General features: G+C 41.3%; 1 protein-coding gene across 2 annotated transcripts in view; it reads right to left on the bottom strand.

Annotated features, from left to right (window-relative positions):
* The window catches only part of LOC126291748 (GILT-like protein 1), a 110,253-nt gene that overhangs the window by 16,967 nt on the left and 73,834 nt on the right, over nt 1–19,452 (bottom strand). For both annotated transcript variants that reach the window (XM_049985426.1, XM_049985425.1), the window contains 2 exons: nt 8,731–8,904; nt 8,150–8,296 (listed from right to left, as the gene is read on the bottom strand). In XM_049985426.1, the coding sequence (XP_049841383.1) occupies nt 8,150–8,296; nt 8,731–8,904 (321 nt within the window). The remainder of the gene's footprint in view (nt 1–8,149; nt 8,297–8,730; nt 8,905–19,452) is intronic.

The following is a 19,452-nucleotide window of genomic DNA, read 5'->3' on the forward strand; positions in this document are numbered from 1 at the left end:
GCACACCTGAAATCACTCTTACTTCGGAAGACTTATCTCCATTGAGAATGACGTGCTGCCTTCTGTTATCTAGGAACTCTTTAATCCAATCACACAATTGGTCTGATAGTCCATATGCTCTTACTGTGTTCATTAAATGACTGTGGGGAACTGTATCGAACGCGTTGCGGAAGTCAAGAAACATGGTATCTACTTGGGAACCCATCTCTATGGCCCTCTGAGTCTCGTGAACGAATAGCGCGAGCTGGGTTTCACACGATCGTCTTTTTCTAAACTCATGCTGATTCCTACAGAGTAGATTTCTAGTCTCCAGAAAAGTCATTATACTCGAACATAATATGTGTTCCAAAATTCTACAACTGATCGACGTTAGAGATATAGGTCTATAGTTCTGCACATCTGTTCGACGTCCCTTCTTGAGAATGGGGATGACCTGTGCTCTTTTCCAATCCTATGGAATGCTATGCTCTTCTAGAGACCTACAGTACACTGCCACAAGAAGGGGGGCAAGTTCCTTTGTATACTCTGTGTAAAATTGAACTGGTATCCCATCAGGTCCTGCGGCCTTTCCTCTTTTGAGCGATTTTAATTGTTTCTCTATCCCTCTGTCGTCTATTTCGATATCTACCGTTTTGTCATCTGTGTGACAATCTAGAGAAGGAACTACAGTGCAGTCTTCCTCTGTGAAACAGCTTTGGAAAAAGACGAAGTGGTGAGAAAAGAATGGTCAAGTTTCTTTCATGATGCTAATCCAGGTAGCCATAGTCATCTAGTGGGTAGACTCCAGTGCTGGATGTCCCAGCTTCAATCCATGGTGGGGGTGGACATTTTTCCTTGTTCCAACCTCTCCATAATGGCACTAAGTCCATTCGGCATGCTGTCAAAATGACTACCAGGGATCTTTCCCAGAAAAAAAAGGCAGGTGTGGCAAGAGATTTAATCCCAATGTAGATGGAAGGGCTGCACTCTGCCTACAGTCAGGCCAGTAGTACAGTCGGAGGCTTGAACCACAAACTTTGTCCTTATTTTATGCCCTATCACACCAATACCCAAGGAAGGAAATAGGAGTAATCTGCTGAATGAGACTCATATCACTATTATCTATTTGCAGCAAAATTTTGGAACATATACCCTGCCTGATCATTATTAATTACCTTAAAGAAAACAATTTATTGAAAAATGGTCCGCACAGATTCAGAAAATATTGCTCTTGTGAAACACAACTAGGTCTTTATTCTTACAAGGTAATTAGTGCTATCAACGGGGGATGTCAAATTGATTCCATATTTTTAAATGTCTAGGTTTTTGACTCTGTTCTTCATAAGCAACTTCTGGTTACATGCCTGTATAGTATCATCTCAGTTGTGTGACTGGATTCAAGATTTCCTGTCAGAAAGATCACAGTCTGTAGTAACTGACAAAGTCATTGAGTAAACCAGAAGTAATATCAGGCATTGTCCAAGGAAGTGTTACAGGTCCTCTGCTGTTCCTGATCCACACAAATGACATAGGAGACAATTTCAGCAGTCCTCTTAGATTATTTGCAAATGCTGCTGTAATTTACCATCTTGTAAACTCATTCGAATGATCAAAACTAAGTGCAAAGTGATTTGTAAAAGACACCTGTATGGTGTGGACAGAGGGAATTGACTCTAAATAATGAAAAGTGTGAAGTCGTCCACATGAAATCTGCTAAACTCTGGCTGAATGATAAATCCCTCCCTTCAACAAGTGATGGACATATTGGATCGGCAGGACAAACTTGACTTTGCTCAGGAATCATTTGAAACTTCGCCAGCAGTGTATCACGTTAACCGGCCCGCCGGCGAGCTGCACGGAGCAGTAAACAGCCCTCGCGCCCGGCCGCGCCACTGCCGCCAGGCTCTCAGCTACGTGTGCCGCGCAAGCAAGCAAATGCAGTGATCAAATCATGCCCGAGGTGTACTACTAAACATTCTCGTGAGAATTGCCCGTCACGCCAAGCTATTTGTTTTTATTGTAATAAAAAAAGGACATGTTCGGAGCGTTTGCCAGAAAAAGCTCAGATCGGAAGCTCAAAACTGTTCCAGGCCCTTTGCTACGCGCCGAATTCGAACCAAGGATACTCAGGCTTGCGAAACTTCGCCAATGGAAATTCATGTAGCTCATTCCACTTCGCCCAGTGCCACTCTCTCTAACAGTGACTGTGTTCGTCCCAAAAATAGTGTGCGTCGACATCGCCGGAACTCCCGTCAAGTCACATGTGATTATGTGCCAGTGTCAGTTCGCATTGCATGAGACAGTCGCTCTTGTTGTCAGCAGGACAATAAACTTTTTGTGGACTTGGACATTAACGGCAAAGTGATGCCATTCCAGCTCGATACCGGAGCTGCAGTTTCACTGATCAATCAAGACACTTACAAACTGCTGGGCACACCTCCGTTGCGTGCCGCAAATGTTCAGTTAACAAGCTATCCAGAGCAACGTATCCCTGTGGTAGGACAGTGCAGCCTTCTTGCAACATACAAAGAACAAACAAAACTTGTGTCATTTTACATCCTTCGTTCTTCTTCTGCAGTGAACTTATTTGGTTTCGATTTATTTCAGTTGTTTAACTTGTCTATAGTAAATAAGGTCCTATCAGTGAACCAGACTGTGCCTTCAGACAGTGTTTCTCGTCTATATGAAGAATTTGCAGACATTTTTGCACCGGGCCTCGGTTGCGCTAAGAACAATAAAGCACATTTGGAACGGAAAGTAAACGCGCAACCGAAATTTTTCAGTGCGCGCAATGTTCCCCACGCATTGCGTGATGAGGTCGCAAAAACATTACACGATTTGGAATCACAAGGTGTGATTGAACGTGTGCAGGTTTCTCTCTGGGCATCACCCTTAGTAATTTTGCCAAAACCTTCCAGCAAATTGAGACTTCGTGTGGACTTCAAGGCAACAGTGAATCCACAGCTAGTGCCTGCAACTTTTCCTTTACCCCGCCCGGAAGATCTTTTTGACAAACTGTGCCCAGGTAAATATTTTTCGAAGTTAGACCTCGCAGATGCGTACTTGCAAATACCGGTGGACAAAGAATCACAGTGCGTTTTGGTGGTTAACACACATCTTGGGTTGTATCAATTCAAATGACTGCCATTCGGGTGTGCATCTGCCCCTGCATTGTTTCAGCAATATCTACAAACTGTTTGCGCGTCGGTTCCTACTGCAGCTAATTATCTGGATGATATTGTGATCTCCGGAAAGACGGAAGAAGAACATTTGGCCAATCTCAGAACATTATTTCAGGTCTTGCGACAAAATGGTCTTCGCTTTCGGAAGGATAAATGTGTGTTTTTTGCTCGGGACTTGCCATACTTGGGACATGTACTCAATGCCAAGGCATACATCCCAGTCCAACGCACCTCCGTGCCATACAAGACTTGCCGTCGCTGCAGAATTTGAAGCAGCTACAGAGTGTGCTGGGAAAAATAAATTACTACCATCGCTATGTGCCGCATGCCTCTTCCATTTCAGCTCCGCTTCATCGCTTACGCCGTAAGGGTGTTCCGTTCGTCTGGACGACGGAATGCGAACGCGCCTTTCGCCAGTTGATATCGGCGTTGCTTTCCAATACTTGCCTTACGCCATTCGATCCGCAGAAACCCCTCTTGTTGATGGTGGATGCATTGGATTTCAGGATTGGTGCTGTGCTTGCGCACAAAGATGGATCGCACGATCGCCCTATTGCCTTTGCGTCCAAATTGCTCTCGTCTGCGCAAAGAAATTATTCACAGATCGAGAAAGAAGCATTGGCTCTCGTATTTGGTGTTACAAAGTTTCATGATTTCTTGTATGGTCGTCACTTTACCATAACCACAGACCACAAACCTTTGACATCGCTTTTTCATCCGACCAAGCCTGTACCGCCATGTACAGCGCAGAAATTCATCCTCTGGTCTATTTTCCTCTCACAGTACCGCTACGATATCTTGTATCGGTCCACTGCTAAGCACGGAAACGCCGATTCGTTGTTCCGCTTTCCTCTTGCTGAGGATAGGGCATTCGATTCCTCCAAACTTGCTTGCATGTTCATTGATGCGGAAACCGATGACGTGGTCGAATCGTTTCTGATTGATTTTCGTCGTGTCGCTACAGCCACAGCTGCTGACCCTGTCCTTGCTCCCATTCTGCGTTTTGTTGCTACGAAATGGCCCTTGTCAAAGTCAAGGATCGGGGACCCGTTGGTTCGCCGATTTTTTGCTCACAAGGAGAGACTTTTTGTTCGACGTGGTGTTTTGCTGTTACGTTCTGATAATGATCAGTCCAGGGTCGTGGTACCACGTTCGTTACAGTCCTCTGTCTTACAGCTTCTCCACCAAGGACATTGGGGTATAGTGAGGACGAAACAACTTGCTCGTCAGCACTGCACTTGGTTCGGAATCGATGCCGCGATTACGAATATGTACTCTTCTTGCATGGTGTGTGCCGAACAACAATCAGCACCACCGCGGAAATTCTTTCCATGGCCAAATGCCACTTCCCCTTGGCAACGCTTACACATCGATTTTGCTGGTCCATTGTGGAATGCTCGATGGTTGGTTGTGATAGATTCATTCAGTAATTTTCCTTTTGTTGTCCGGATGTCTTCCACGACGTCATCTGCCACCATCCAAGCGTTATCCACTATCTTTTGCATTGAAGGTCTTCTACAGACTATTGTTTCTGACAATGGCCCACAATTCACGTCCGCAGAATTTCAGCCATTCTGCAAAGCCAATGGTATTCAACATCTGACGTCCACGCCGTTTTCGCCACAGTCAAACTGTGCCACTGAACGATTGGTCCGGACTTTCAAGTCACAGATGTTGAAGTTGAAAGAGTCGCATTCTCGGGAGGACGCATTATTCCTCTTTTCGTCCTCGTATCACTCTCAGCCCCGAGATGGTCGCTCGTCAGCTGAGTTGCTCCACGGTCGTCATCATGGAACCTTGATGTCTTCGCTACATCCGCCACATCAGGTTCTTGTGCTGCAGCAGACACCTGCTTTTGCTCCAGGCGACGATGTCTACTATCGCCACTATCAAGGTTCATGGCATTGGCTCGAAGGGCGCATTCTTCACTGCCTCGGACGCGCTATGTATCTGGTGTTGGGGGCCTCTGGTGAGGTGCGCTGACATCTCATCCAGCTGCGCCTCTGTCGTCGTACGGGATCTGCAGCTCGCCGTCTGCTTTCAGTGACGGTGCCGTCCAGCCAGCGCCCCGGGGACCCATATACTGGCTCGCCTCAGCCCCAGGTGTTACCGACACTGCCTTCCTTGTTGCCCCATGGCGATGCGCCACTGCTGCTGCCTGTTCTCCCACCGACACCCGCAGTGGATGCACCGCTGCAGCCGCCGGGCGCCTCCCTGGGTCACACGCCGCCGATCGCTTCCCGTGACCAGCTGTCCTCCGACATGGAACTCTTGCCCACTCCGGACCATATGTCGCCTTCGCCCATCGGGTGCCCCGGCCTGATGGAGGTTGACCCTTAGGCCCCTCCTGTCTCTCTACTGGCACATACACGCATGTTGGCGTGCACCCTAGAGCAGGTTTTCAGGCGTTTCCTAGCTCCCCGCGGTCCTAATGGCAGGGTGCGGGTGGCACAGCCTCGCCTGTTGTTAGGCTCCCCACCTCGTCACATACGTCAACATACAGTCCTCCCCACGGCGGGTGGAAGCCTTATTCCACAACCGTACGCCGATTTGTGGGGGAGGAATGTGGTGTCACCGCCAGACACCACACTTGCTAGGTGGTAGCCTTTAAATCGGCCGCGGTCTGTTAGTATACGTCGGACACGCGTGTCGCCATTATCAGTGATTGCAGACTTCCTAGCACTCGCCCCAGTTGTACCGCCGACTTTGCTAGCGATGATTCACTGACTTCTACGCTCTCATTTCCCGAGACGATAGTTAGCATAGCCTTCAGCTATGTTATTTGCTACGACCTAGCAAGGCGCCAGTATCCGTATTATTGATATTGTGAATCATGTACCATAAAGAGCGGTGTTCTCCATTAATGGATTAAAGTTAAGTATTCCACCAGCTACGCCCGTTTTTCTCAATTCTAATTCCCTTGTCATGTTCCAGACCTCACGCCAGCCAGCGTGAGCTAAAACGCGTGCATTTCGGCATCCTTTATTAACCCTGTGTTGGCACTCCTGCCAACCACAATGGAATGTATGTAGATTTAAGGGTAGATGTAGACCATAGTGCACTGATACACATCTCATTGATTCATTACCTTAGTCTTAGTTTTTGAAATCTTTCAATATTCTTTCCTTTAAAGTTTGTCTCAAGTTCCTTGCATAATTTTTGACAATCACCATAGAGTTCACCCACTTTTTATGTCCAAATTTGTGTCCTAACAAAGCAGTGTCCATTCTACAGATTCTTCTCTAGTCATTTATACAGATTTTGAATAGCAATGGAAACCTAATGTTTTTCTCCCCAAATTCATGGCCTATGTAAATGTCTAGCACTACCTACTTTCCAGTGTCTAAAATTATTCTGGTGTTTTTATGCAAACTCTGAAACATGATTGTTTTGTTGTTGTGGTCTTCAGTCCTGAGACTGGTTTGATGCAGCTCTCCATGCTACTCAATCCTGTGCAAGCTTCATCTCCCAGTACCTACTATAACCTGAATCTGCTTAGTGTATTCATCTCTTGGTCTCTCTCTACGATTTTTACCCTCCACACTGCCCTCAAATACTAAATTGGTGATCCCTTGATGTCTCAGAACATGTCCTACCAACCGATCCCTTCTTCTAGTCAAGCTGTGCCACAAAATCCTCTTCTCCCCAATTCTATTCAATACCTCCTCATTAATTATGTGATCTACCCATCTAATCCTCAGCATTCTTCTGTAGCACCACACTTCGAAAGCTTCTATTCTCTTCTTGTCCAAACTATTTATCATCCATGTTTCACTTCCATACATGGCTACACTCCATACAAATACTTTCAGAAATGACTTCCTGACTCTTAAATCTATACTCGATGTTAACAAATTTCTCTTCTTCAGAAATGCTGTCCTTGCCATTGCCAGTCTACATTTTATATTCTGTAAGTTTTTATTTCTTCTCCATGGATTTCAATACCTATTTCGAATTTTTCTTTTGTTTCCTTTACTGCTTGCTCAACATGGTTATTATTTACATTTATCATTAGCTCTCTGTAGCTGACTAGCCAACTATAAATTACTTATTACGGTTTATATTATAGCCTGTTAAAAATTAAGTCTGAAGAATGAGAAAATGAGCAAGCAACTATATTTATGTAGCATGCTTTTAAAGTATGAAGTTATCACTTTGTGAACATTCAATACCATTTGGATGTAATCTGATTGTATTGCTCCCATAATTTACATTCCTCTATCATAGTTATGCCTCAAGAAGGAAAGATGGCATTCATGAAAGAATTCACCCCACTGCAACCGCAGTGGTCCACAGCCCCATGATGCAGTCCACCTCACCCCTCCACCACCCCACACCGAACCACTCTTTCAGGTTATTGTGCAGTTTCTCATGCGTGTAGGTGCCCTGATCAAGTTCATGTCTCACTGCACTGAGTACTTGCCCTTTTGGAGAGATGATGATGATGATTTTTTTACACAGTCCAATTTAGCCACTGTCATGTATGATGATGATGATGATGGTGAAATGATGAGGACAACACAGACAACCAGTTCCCAGGCAGAGAAAATCCCCAACCCAGCTGGGAATCGAACCCGGGACCCCATGATCCAGAGGCAGAAACGTTAGCCACTAAGCCATGAGCTGCAGAATTTTTTTCTGAAGAGTAATTTTGTTCTTAGTAGGAAGCTAAGTCTAACATTTGTAGTCTTTCTTTGATAGCCTCCTTTACCCTTAATTTGCATGATCAATAAAACTACTAACCCATGGGAGATTGTACCATTTCCTCTACATTAGTTGGACTGCCATTCTATTAATTTGAACAATCATGAGAATTAGTGACTAGCTCCATCAGGTGTATTCAGTGAAAAATATGCTGTTCTTTAATTCAAACATGAATCCTGCTTGCAGTTAATATAATGATGGTGTGTTGTTGACAGAGAGACAACAGCACTAAAGAATTTTTTAATTGTGTGAATTGCAAACTACTGAGTGTAACTGGTACTTACTCCATTTAATGTGACAGTTGGAATGAAAGATACAGGTGGATCCAGAGCTTTGGTTGCTTCTCCATATGCTCGCAGGAGCTCAGTGCCTTTGGTTCCTCTCGAACACCGTAAAATTGGATTCCAGTTGATGCCCAACTGTTTTGCACACTAAGAAAGAAGAGAATATAGTATGTAGAAAATCAGAGAATCATTTTAATTATATACATTGGCTGATGGGAAAACTTTAGTTCTGGTAAAGAACGAGATGTGTTTGTAAAGCTTATAGGAAGAAACTGAATATTCACTTTACAGCTTTTTCCTGGTAAAATACAAACATACAACATGAAAAGATTTTAATTTCCTCATAGGGACCAGTTGTGTCAAACTTGGACCTTTCACAAAACTTAAAGTTTTTACCGATGAAAAGGAATGATGAAATGTTAACATTGGGTTATTTATGAACTGCTACAGTGCTTCCATACCCTTTGCCCAAATAAAAACAAGTCAGTTACACAACAAAAGGATACAAAAGTATCTGTAATGTTACGTATTTGTTTCCATATTGACTTCGAACTGGTTATTACATATTTAAATAGTCTTACCTTTTCACCAACTAATTCAGGATAATCATAGTCGCTCATTAAACAACCTATGTACTTGAGCTGAATATCTTTTTCATGAAGAACATCAATAGCACAAGCATGTATTTTATTGCCCTCACACTCAGATGGTCCATGCTGGCAAACAAATTCATACCCTGTTCGTGTTCGTATTGTCTGTGGAGAATAAACATTATTGATAATAATGAAACAACTCATTTCTTTCGCTCAAAACATGAATCAAAATGAATACTACAGACAAGGTAAGGGGTTTAATGAATCTGATATTTGTATCATTACTTGGTACATAAATATAATGTGGGAGTAATAACACCATATTGTATTAATGCTAAAACACACACAATTACATCAAATATAAATAAATAAGAGATATAAATGGAAACCTTAATAAGTTTGATGTGCAACACAGCTGTTTTATATGTGGCAAAGTGTTTTCACTCACTTTTATACTGCTATATGCAAATAACTGGGAAGCTACCTAAAGTTAAAGTTTTCATTGTATATATAGGAAAGTAATCATAAACACTGCTTTAATTTCACCTCAATGAAATAGGACCTAATTAATTTATACTTATAAAGGTTTATGCATTGCTGAGAGCTGTAAGAAAATGTACATGCTGCTTTGTATTACGTTATTAACTAATAGTTTCATAAACTGTATGAAAGAACCCTGTTTAATGAATTTTTGAATAATTGTTGTAAATCTGCTTAACTTAGAAAAATACATAGAACCAACAACCAAGGTGGGAGTGGAGTCCAAGTGGAATCAGTTTTTGAGCTGTTAGATGACTGCTGTTGTGAGCTGCAAGTTTTTGATACATACAGTTTTGTTTCAGTGAAAATAACCTATTTTAGAAAATATAATGGAATAGATAAAAAATATTAAGTTGTGACAGGAGAAAAACATATAAAAGTTGCAGAAATGTGTACACTTTTGGAGCCAGGGGCTCCTCCTCCTGGCAGAAGAGTGGAAAGGAAAGGAAGAGGGATGGACGATGACACCGACTGACCTACCAGTCAATAAGTATTAAATATGGAGAAAACCGACTATGGTTAATAACAGAAGTCAGAAAATGCTAAGAAAACTAATATTGTTACATTCTCAATTCAAAACAGAATGCCAAAATGTTCACAGGCAAATGTAAGCAGAAATTCTTGAGCAAATGAAAAATTAATGCACGAAGCACACAATAACTTTTATCATCATATTTATAACATTTCAGTGAAAGTGCATGCCAACAATTATAGAAAATTCTGGTACTATGTAAAAATAAACCAGGTGTCTCTTACCCCCCACCCCCCAATCTCCCATTGTATTAGACACACTTAACCCACACTTCATGCTTTCACGAAAGCAGATGGCATGCACAGATGTAAAAATCACGTGAATATTGTTTGTAATCCAGAGAAACCATCTACAATATTGACAACTTTAATAAACATCTTGACTGCAATTATTACAAATGCTAATTAGAAGGACAGGAAACAGTATGATACAGAGATGTATCAAACAGTGTAATATGGCACACAACACTGGCTCCAAATGGCCAACCTACAGTCAACACATAGCATATTCCTTGACACAACATGTTTTGTAAAGCAAGTGGGAAAAGCCTGTAGGGATATGGAAGGAGTCAAGTCATACAGGGGCCTGGGCTAGAGATATATAAAAATATTTGTTTATCTTTCAGTATGTATTCACTCCCATGAATGATGGACCTTGCCATTGGTGGGGAGGCTTGCGTGCCTCAGCAATACATATGGCCGTACCGTAGATGCAACCACAACGAAGGGGCATCTGTTGAGAGGCCAGACAAACGTGTGGTTCTTGAAGAGGGGCAACAGCCTTTTCAGTAGTTTCAGGGGCAACAGTCTGGATGATTGATTGATCTGGCCTTGTAACACTAACCAAAACGGCCTTGCTGTGCTGGTACTGCGAACCACTGAAAGCAAGGGGAAACTACAGCCGTAATTTTTCCTGGGGGCATGCAGCTTTACTGTTTGGTTGAATGATGATGGCGTCTTCTTGGGTAAAATAGTCCCACATTCAGATCTCCGGGTGGGGACTACTCAAGAGGACATCGTTATCAGGAGAAAGAAAGCTGGTATTCTATGAATTGGAGCAAGGAATGTCACATCCCTTCATTGGGTAGGTAGGTTAGAAAACTTAAAAAGGGAAATGGATAGGTTAAAGTTAGATATAGTGGGAATTAGTGAAGTTTGGTGGCAGGAGGAACAAGACTTTTGGTCAGGTGAATACAGGGTTATAAATACAAAATCAAATAGGGGTAATGCAGGAGTAGGTTTACTAATGGATAAAAAACAGGAGTACTGGTAAGCTACTACAAACAGCATAGTGAATGCATTATTGTGGCCAAGATAGACACAAGGCCCATGCCTACTACAGTAGTACAAGTTTATATGCCAACTAGCTCTGCAGATGATGAAGAAATTGATGAAATGTATCATGAGATAAAAGAAATTATTCAGGTAGTGAAGGGAGACAAAAATTTAATAGTCGTGGGTGACTGGAATTCAAGAGTAGGAAAAGGGAGAGAAGGAAATGTAGTAGGTGAATATGGATTGGGGCTAAGAATGAAATAGGAAGGGGCTAAGAAAAGAAACAGGAAGCCTCCTGGTAGAATTTTGCACAGAGCATAACTTAATCATAGCTAACACTTGGTTTAAGAATCATGAAAGAAGGTTGTATAAATGGAAGAACCCTGGAGATACTAAAAGGTATCAGATAGATTACATAATGGTAAGACAGAGATTTAGGAACCAGGTTTTAAATTGTAAGCCATTTCCAGGGGCAGATGTGGACTCTGACCACAATCTATTGGTTATGACCTGTAGATTAAAACTGAAAAAGCTGCAAAAAGGTGGGAATTTAAGGAGATGGGACTTGGATAAACTAAAAGAACCAGAGGTTGTACAGAGTTTCAGGGAGAGCATAAGGGAGCAATTGCACAAATGGGGGAAAGAAATACAGTGGAAGAAGAATGGGTAGCTTTGAGGGATGAAGTAGTGAAGGCAGCACAGGATCAAGTAGGTAAAAAGACAAGGGCTAGTAGATACCCTTGGGTAACAGAAGAAATATTGAATTTAATTGATGAAAGGAGAAAACATAAAAATGCAGTAAATGAAGCAGGCAAAAAGGAATACAAACGTCTCAAAAATGAGATCGACAGGAAGTGCAAAATGGCTAAGCAGGGATGGCTAGAGGACAAATGTAAGGATGTAGATGCTTATCTCACTAGGGGTAATATAGATAGTGCATACAGGAATATTAAAGAGACATTTGGAGAAAAGAGAGCCACTTGTATGAATATCAAGAGCTCAGATGGAAACCCAGTTCTAAGCAAAGAAGGGAAGGCAGAAAGGTGGAAGGAGTATATAGAGGGTTTATACAAGGGCGATATACTTGAGGTAATATTATGGAAATGGAAGAGGATGTAGATGAAGAGAAAATGGGAGATAAGATACGGTGTGAAGAGTTTGACAGAGCATTGAAAGACCTGAGTCGAAACAAGGGCCCGGGGGTAGACAACATTCCATTAGAACTACTGACGGCCTTGAGAGAGCCAGTCATGACAAAACTCTACCATCCGGTGAGCAAAATGTATGAGACTGGCGAAATACCCTCAGAATTCAAGAAGAATATAATAATTCCAATCCCTAAGAAAGCAGGAGTTCACAGATGTGAAAATTACCGAACTATCAGTTTAATAAGTCACAGCTGCAAAATACTAACGCGAATTCTTTACAGACGAATGGAAAAACTGAATGTAGCCTACCTCGGAGAAGATTAGTTTGGATTCTGTAGAAATGTTGGAACACGTGAGACAATACTGACCCTACGACTTATCTTAGAAGGAAGATCAAGGAAAGGAAAAACCTACGTGTCTAGTATTTGTAGACTTGGAGAAAGCTTTTGACAATGTTGACTGGAATACTCTCTTTCAAATTCTGAAGGTGGCAGGGGTAAAATACAGGGAGCAAAAGGCTATTTACAATTTGTACAGAAACCAGATGGCAGTTATAAGGGTCGAGGGGCATGAAAGGGAAGCAGTGGTTGGGAAGGGAGTGAGACAGGGTTGTAGCCTCTCCCCAATGTTATTCAATTTGTGTTTTGAGCAAGCAGTAAAGGAAACAAAAGAAAACTCTGGAGTAGCTTTTAAAATCCATGGAGAAGAAATAAAAACTTTGAGGTTCACCAGTTACATAGTAAATCTGTCAGAGACAGCAATGGACTTGGAAGAGCATTTGAACGGAATCGGTAGTGTATTGAAAGGAAGACATAAGATTAACATCAACAAAAGCAAAACGAGGATAATGGAATGTAGTCGAATTAAATTGGGTGATGCTGAGGGAATTAGATTAGGAAATGAGACACTTAAAGTAGTAAAGGTCCCTGGTAAAAATAGGTAACTAGGTAACCCTAACCCACACACACAACAATAGAGGTAAAAATAATTTCCATACAGACTATGTATTCTTATCTAGGATTCAGAATGGAGTAAATTCTAATTAACACTAATGTTCATATTTCATTTTCCCAGTATGTAGACAGCTTGCAGTATTCTATGGAAAGAAGGAAGATTAGTATTTAATGTCCCATTGACAAAGAGGTCATTAGGGATGGAGCACAAGCCCAGATTAGCCAAGGATGAGAAGAAAAATGGGTATGTCCTTTCAATGGAACCATCCCAGTGTTTGCCTCAATCAATTTAGGGAAACAACTGAAAATATAAATCTAGATAGTCAAACAGGGTTTTGAACCACTGCCCTCCTGAATGAGAGTCCAGTGTGCCAGCCACTGCAGCACCTTTCTCAGTCACAAATGCTTTGTTTGAAGTATTTGATAAAAGCAGCAGCTGAGTAGTGTAAGTGAAAGAGCAGTGGGTATTTAAAGTAGCCGTTTTTTGCTAACATGGGGACCATCAAACCTTTTAATAATGGATGGGATGGAGTCTTAGGTATGTTGTAGAGGGGCTGTCCTGAGTGCCTGGCTAGTGGCTTTTCATGCAATGGCCCCTAGTTCCCAAGGCAATCAATGTCGAAGTTTTATGCGTACCTCCTACACCTGCAACTTTGTTTGTGTTTCAAGCAGGCAAGTGTAGTACAGTGTCCAAGTTTTGCGGTTACCATGCTGTTCCTACCTGTGTAAAGTTGTTGTTGTTGTTAATTTCTTGAAGTTGTGCAGAATATCATTAAAAAGTGTATGTCATGCAAAATTATTCAAAATAGCTGTTTTCACTGTAATAACAATATTATGAAAAGGATTGATTGACACTTGGAACACAGTGGAGATGCTGAATTGCAGAAAGGCAAAACAAAAAGTTACTAAGCACATAAGCTTCCTGCAAGAAGGCCTTATTGTGTGTGTGTGTGTGTGTGTGTGTGTGTGTGTGTGTGTGTGTGTGTGTGTGTGTGTGAATAATTAAAATATAGCAAATAGTTGTGTAACATTCACTTTCTGCATTTCCTAGACATAACCTTGCCTCTTTTCTCATCTCTCTGTCATGGACTGTAAAAAAGTGCAGCAAATCACAGACTGGCAATTATTAATGAAATTACTATGTGAAAATGACAATTTTCGAGTAATTTTGAATGACATGTTGTTGTTGTTGTTGTGGGCTTCAGTCAAGAGACTGATTTGATGCAGCAAATTCTGTAAAATGAAATTGAGAAAAAAATTCATATTCAATAGGGTTCGAACTGTACCATTAAGATGGTAGCCATGATCATTGGCTGCTGCACTACATACACTTGATTAAAACATGACCAATGTTACAGATATAGAAGAGATGCATAAAATTTCAACATTGATTTTCTTGGAAATGAGGAGCTATCACATGAAAAGCAGCTAGCTAGGTACTCAGGATAGATCCCTCTCCAACATACCTAAGACTCATCAAAATTTGTGATTCACAGGCCTTGTGGTCCACTCGTAAATATATAGTACTACAGTAATCTAAGAGCGTGTGCTTGAAAATTTTTTATGTGTAAATTCATAAAGCTAGGTACATAAAATACACTTTATTATCATTCTACCCCCCCCCCCCCCCTCCATGGACCATGAACCATGTCATTGGTGGGGAGGCTTGCATGGCTCAACGATACAGATAGCCATAACGTAGGTGCAACCACAATGGAGGGATATCTGTTGAGAGGCCAGACAAACGTGTGGTTCCTGAAGAGGGGCAGCAGCCTTCAGTAGTTGCAGGGGCAACAGTCTGGATGATTGACTGATCTGGCCTTGTAACACTAACCAAAACGGCCTTGCTGTTTTGGTACTGCGAACAGCTGAAAGCAAGGGGAAACTACAGCCGTAATTTTTCCCGGGGGCATGCAGCTTTACTGTATGATGAAATGATGATGGTGTCCTCTTGGGTAAAATATTCCGGAGGTAAAATAGTCCCCCATTCGGATCTCCAGGCAGGGACTACTCAAGAGGACGTCGTTATCAGGAGAAAGAAAACTGGCACTCTACGGATTGGAGTGTGGAATGTCAGACCCCTTAATCGGGCAGGTAGGTTAGAAAACTTAAAAAGGGAAGTGGATAGGTTAAAGTTAGATATAGTGGGAATTAGTGAAGTTTGGTGGCAGGAGGAACAAGACTTTTGGTCAGGTGAATACAGGGTTATAAATACAAAATCAAATAGGGGTAATGCAGGAGTAGGTTTACTAATGAATAAAAAAACCGGAGTACGGGTAAGCTACTACAAACAGCATACTGAATGTATCATTGTGGCCAAGATAGACACGAAGCCCACACCTACTACAGTAGTACTAGTTTATATGCCAACTAGCTCTGCAGATGATGAAGAAATTGATGAAATGTATCATGAGATAAAAGAAATTATTCAGGTAGTGAAGGGAGACAAAAATTTAATGGTCGTGGTTGACTGGAATTCAAGAGTAGGAAAAGGGAGAGAAGGAAACGTAGTAGGTCAATATGCATTGGGGCTAAGAAATGAAACAGGAAGCCGCCTGGTAGAATTTTGCACAGAGCATAACTTAATCAAAGCTAGCACTTGATTTAAGAATCATGAAAGAAGGTTGTATAAATGGAAGAACCCTGGAGATACTAAAAGGTATCAGATAGATTCTATAATGGTAAGACAGAGACTTAGGAACCAGGTTTTAAATTGTAAGACATTTCCAGGGGCAGATGTGGACTCTGACCACAATCTATTGGTTATGAACTGTAGATTGAAACGGAAGAAACAGCAAAAAGGTGGGAATTTAAGGAGATGGGACCTGGCTAAACTGACTAAACCAGAGGTTGTAGAGAGTTTCAGTGATAGCATAACGGAACAATTGACAGGAATGGGGGTAAGAAATACAGTAGAAGAAGAATGGGTAGCTTTGAGGGATAAAATAGTGAAGTCAGCAGAGGATCAAATAGGTAAAAAGATGAGGGCTAACAGAAACCCTTGGGTAACAGAAGAAATATTGAATTTAATTGATGAAAGGAGAAAATATAAAAATGCCGTAAATGAAGCAGGCAAAAAGGAATAGATATGTCTCAAAAATGATATCGACAGGCAGTCCAAAATGGCTAAGCAGGGATGGCTAGAGAACAAATGTAAGGATGTAGAGGTTTATCTCACTAGGGGTGAGATAGATACTGTCTACAGGAAAATTAAAGAGACCTTTGGAGAAAGGAGAACCACTTGCATGAATATCAAGAACTTTGATGGAAACCCAGTTCTAAGCAAAGAAGGGAAAGCAGAAAGGTGGAAGGAGTATATAGAGGGTCTATACAAGGGGAATGTACTTGAGGACAATATTATGGAAATGGAAGAGGATGTAGATGAAGATGAAATCAGAGATATGATACTGCGAGAAGAGTTTGACAGAGCACTGAAAGACCTGAGTCGAAACAAGGGCCCGGGAGTAGACAACATTCCATTGGAACTACTGACGGCTTTGGGAGAGCCAGTCCTGACAAAACTCTACCATCTGGTGAGCAAGATGTATGAGACAGGCAAAATACCCTCAGAATTCAAGAAGGGACCACCTCACTCAGTTTTGGAAATTTTTACAAAACCACACATTTTTAGTATACAGTAAAACTATATTATTTATTTATCACTTCTGCTTATTTTGAACCCTGGCTCTGGCAACAGTCACCCAGGAAATATATCTTCTTTTTCTATCCTTTTTTTTCATAGCTGGTCTATGCTGAACTCTGCTGAAAGTTAACAACACTTCATACCTTTATTCTTTTGTTTCTCTCCATATATGTGGACATGTGGTAAACAAGAGCAGCTTCACTTTAACATTTTCAGTGGACTAAAATATTCTGGGCCCTCAACCGAGTACTGTATTATAAGCTATACACAATATATATTATACAAATCAGGATACAAAAATATAACTATTAGAACAAGTTTAAAGTTTTGTAATAAACTTGTTTTCCTTTTCTGCACCAGGGTATAACAGATGTAGAAGCAAAATGCACACCGTGCAAATGAGTAATTTATAAGTGAGAAGCAGTGCAAAAAACTGTTTAATTTAAGAGGTGGTAACATTGTTATTGAGGTCTGTGTCCTCTTTGATGTGGGTGGGTGGGGGGTGCCTACAGTAATTGGTAGGATAATGCATTAAGACAACATCTGCATTTACTCAGAGAATTTGGAAATGGCATGATGACACACAATCTCGTATGAGCTTAGAAACCCTCTGACAGACCAAGATCCTAGATATGACTATGCTTCTACGAAATAAGTGATTTATAAACATACTACATGGTGAACTCTGCAACTTTTGTACAGAAAAGTGAAATGGTACCAATGTATGAATAGCAGTGTTGATTGCATGCAATTTTTGAAATCGGCACAGTACTGTTTTGCCATACCTTCAGGTAATGCAGCTGTATATAGAATCTTTTTGCTGCTAAATGTTCATTGAATGGATGAGAGCAATAAGCTCACTTTTGAAATTTTAAATCTGTTGTTAAATGTAGTGTACAACATGAAAAATTAACGTGTTCACTACTATGACAGGATTTTCAGTAAAAAATATTCCCTAAAAGAAATCCAAGGAAAAGAAAAAATACATAAAATAAATCACATTATCTGAAATCCCCCACTTCTCCAACATTGCTATATGGTAAATCTATTGCTGGTATAACAGCTCATTCTACAGTGAGGTGACAAAAGTCATGGGATAACAAAGTGCACATATACAGATCACAGCAGTATTGCACAAACAAGGTATAAAAGTGCAACACATTGGCAGAGCTGACACCTGCTTTTAGATGATATCTGTGAAAAGGTGTCCCACATAATTAAGGCTGCATGACAGGAATTAACAGACTTTGAACGCGGAATGGTGGTTGGAGCTCATTAGGAAATTCAATATTCTGCAATCCACAGAGTCAAGAGTGTGCCAAGAACACCTTATTTTTGCTGTTACCTACCTCTCACCATGGACAACCTAGTGCCCATGGCGTTCACTTAACAACTGAGCAGCAACATTTGCTTAGAGCTTTCAGTCCTAACAGACAACAACATCCCATTCTCATCCCACAGAAATTATTGTGAGATGTACAATCAATGCATTTGTTAGAATGGTGAGGTGAAATTTGGTGCTAATGGGCTATGGCAGCAAATGACCAACTTGAGTCCTTTTGCAGCACAGCACAGCACATCACATGCAACACCTCTCCTGGGCTTGTGACCAATTGGTTGGACCCTACACGACTGCAAAATGGTGGCCTGATTTCAGTTGGTAAGAGCTGCCGATAGGGTTTGAGTGTGGCATAGACCCCACGAAGGCACGGACCCCAGTTGTGAACAAGACACTGTGCAAGCTCATGATGGCTACATAATGGTGTGGGTCCAACTGAACTGAGCATTGTCTGGAAATGGTTGTGTTCAGCTCCTATAAACCGTTTGCAACCATTCATGGACTTTGTTTCCAAATAATATAAAACATTAGCGGAACATAATTGAGAGGACAATTTTTGCACAATTATTGATGGCTATAGAGGCAGCATGGCTCAATATTTCTGCAGGGGCCTTCCAACAGCTTGTCAAGTCCATGCCACGTCAAGTTGCTTTCCTACACCAGGAAAGAGGAGGACCAACACTGTATTAGGAGGCATCCCATAACTTTTGTCATCTCAGTGCAAGTTCATGACAGGCTTCTGTGAGGTGCTTACACAATTTTCTTATTGTACAGTTCTACATATTAAATGCTTTTAGTAGACTAAAACTGATTGGTTGGCTGGTTGCTGATTTGGGGGAGGGGACCAAACAGTGAGGTCATCAGTCCCATTGGATTAGAGAAGGTTTCAAAGTAACCATCCTGGCATTTGCCTGGAGTGATTAAGGGAAATTGCAGAAAACTAAATCAGGATGGTTGTACACAGATTTGAACCGTCGTCCTCCTGAATGCGAGTCCAGTGTGCTAATCATCGTGCCACCTTGCTTGGTACTAAAAATGACTTGAGAGTTAATTTAGATCATTTGCGTACTTCAGTTTCATAAATCCAGTTATTAAGATTCTCTAGGATGCATGACAATAATACATTTTCAAAGATTATTACAGTGATACAAGGTGATATGAAATATAGGAAGTAATATATAAGGGCTATTCAGGCAATAACAGTGAAGAACTATATTTGTTGAAGATTGTTAACATAATGCTAGTACAATATTGAAAGCAACATGAGTAATTAAGAGAAAT

This window comes from Schistocerca gregaria, chromosome 9, assembly GCF_023897955.1.
Source record: "Schistocerca gregaria isolate iqSchGreg1 chromosome 9, iqSchGreg1.2, whole genome shotgun sequence".
Taxonomy (NCBI): domain Eukaryota; kingdom Metazoa; phylum Arthropoda; class Insecta; order Orthoptera; family Acrididae; genus Schistocerca; species Schistocerca gregaria.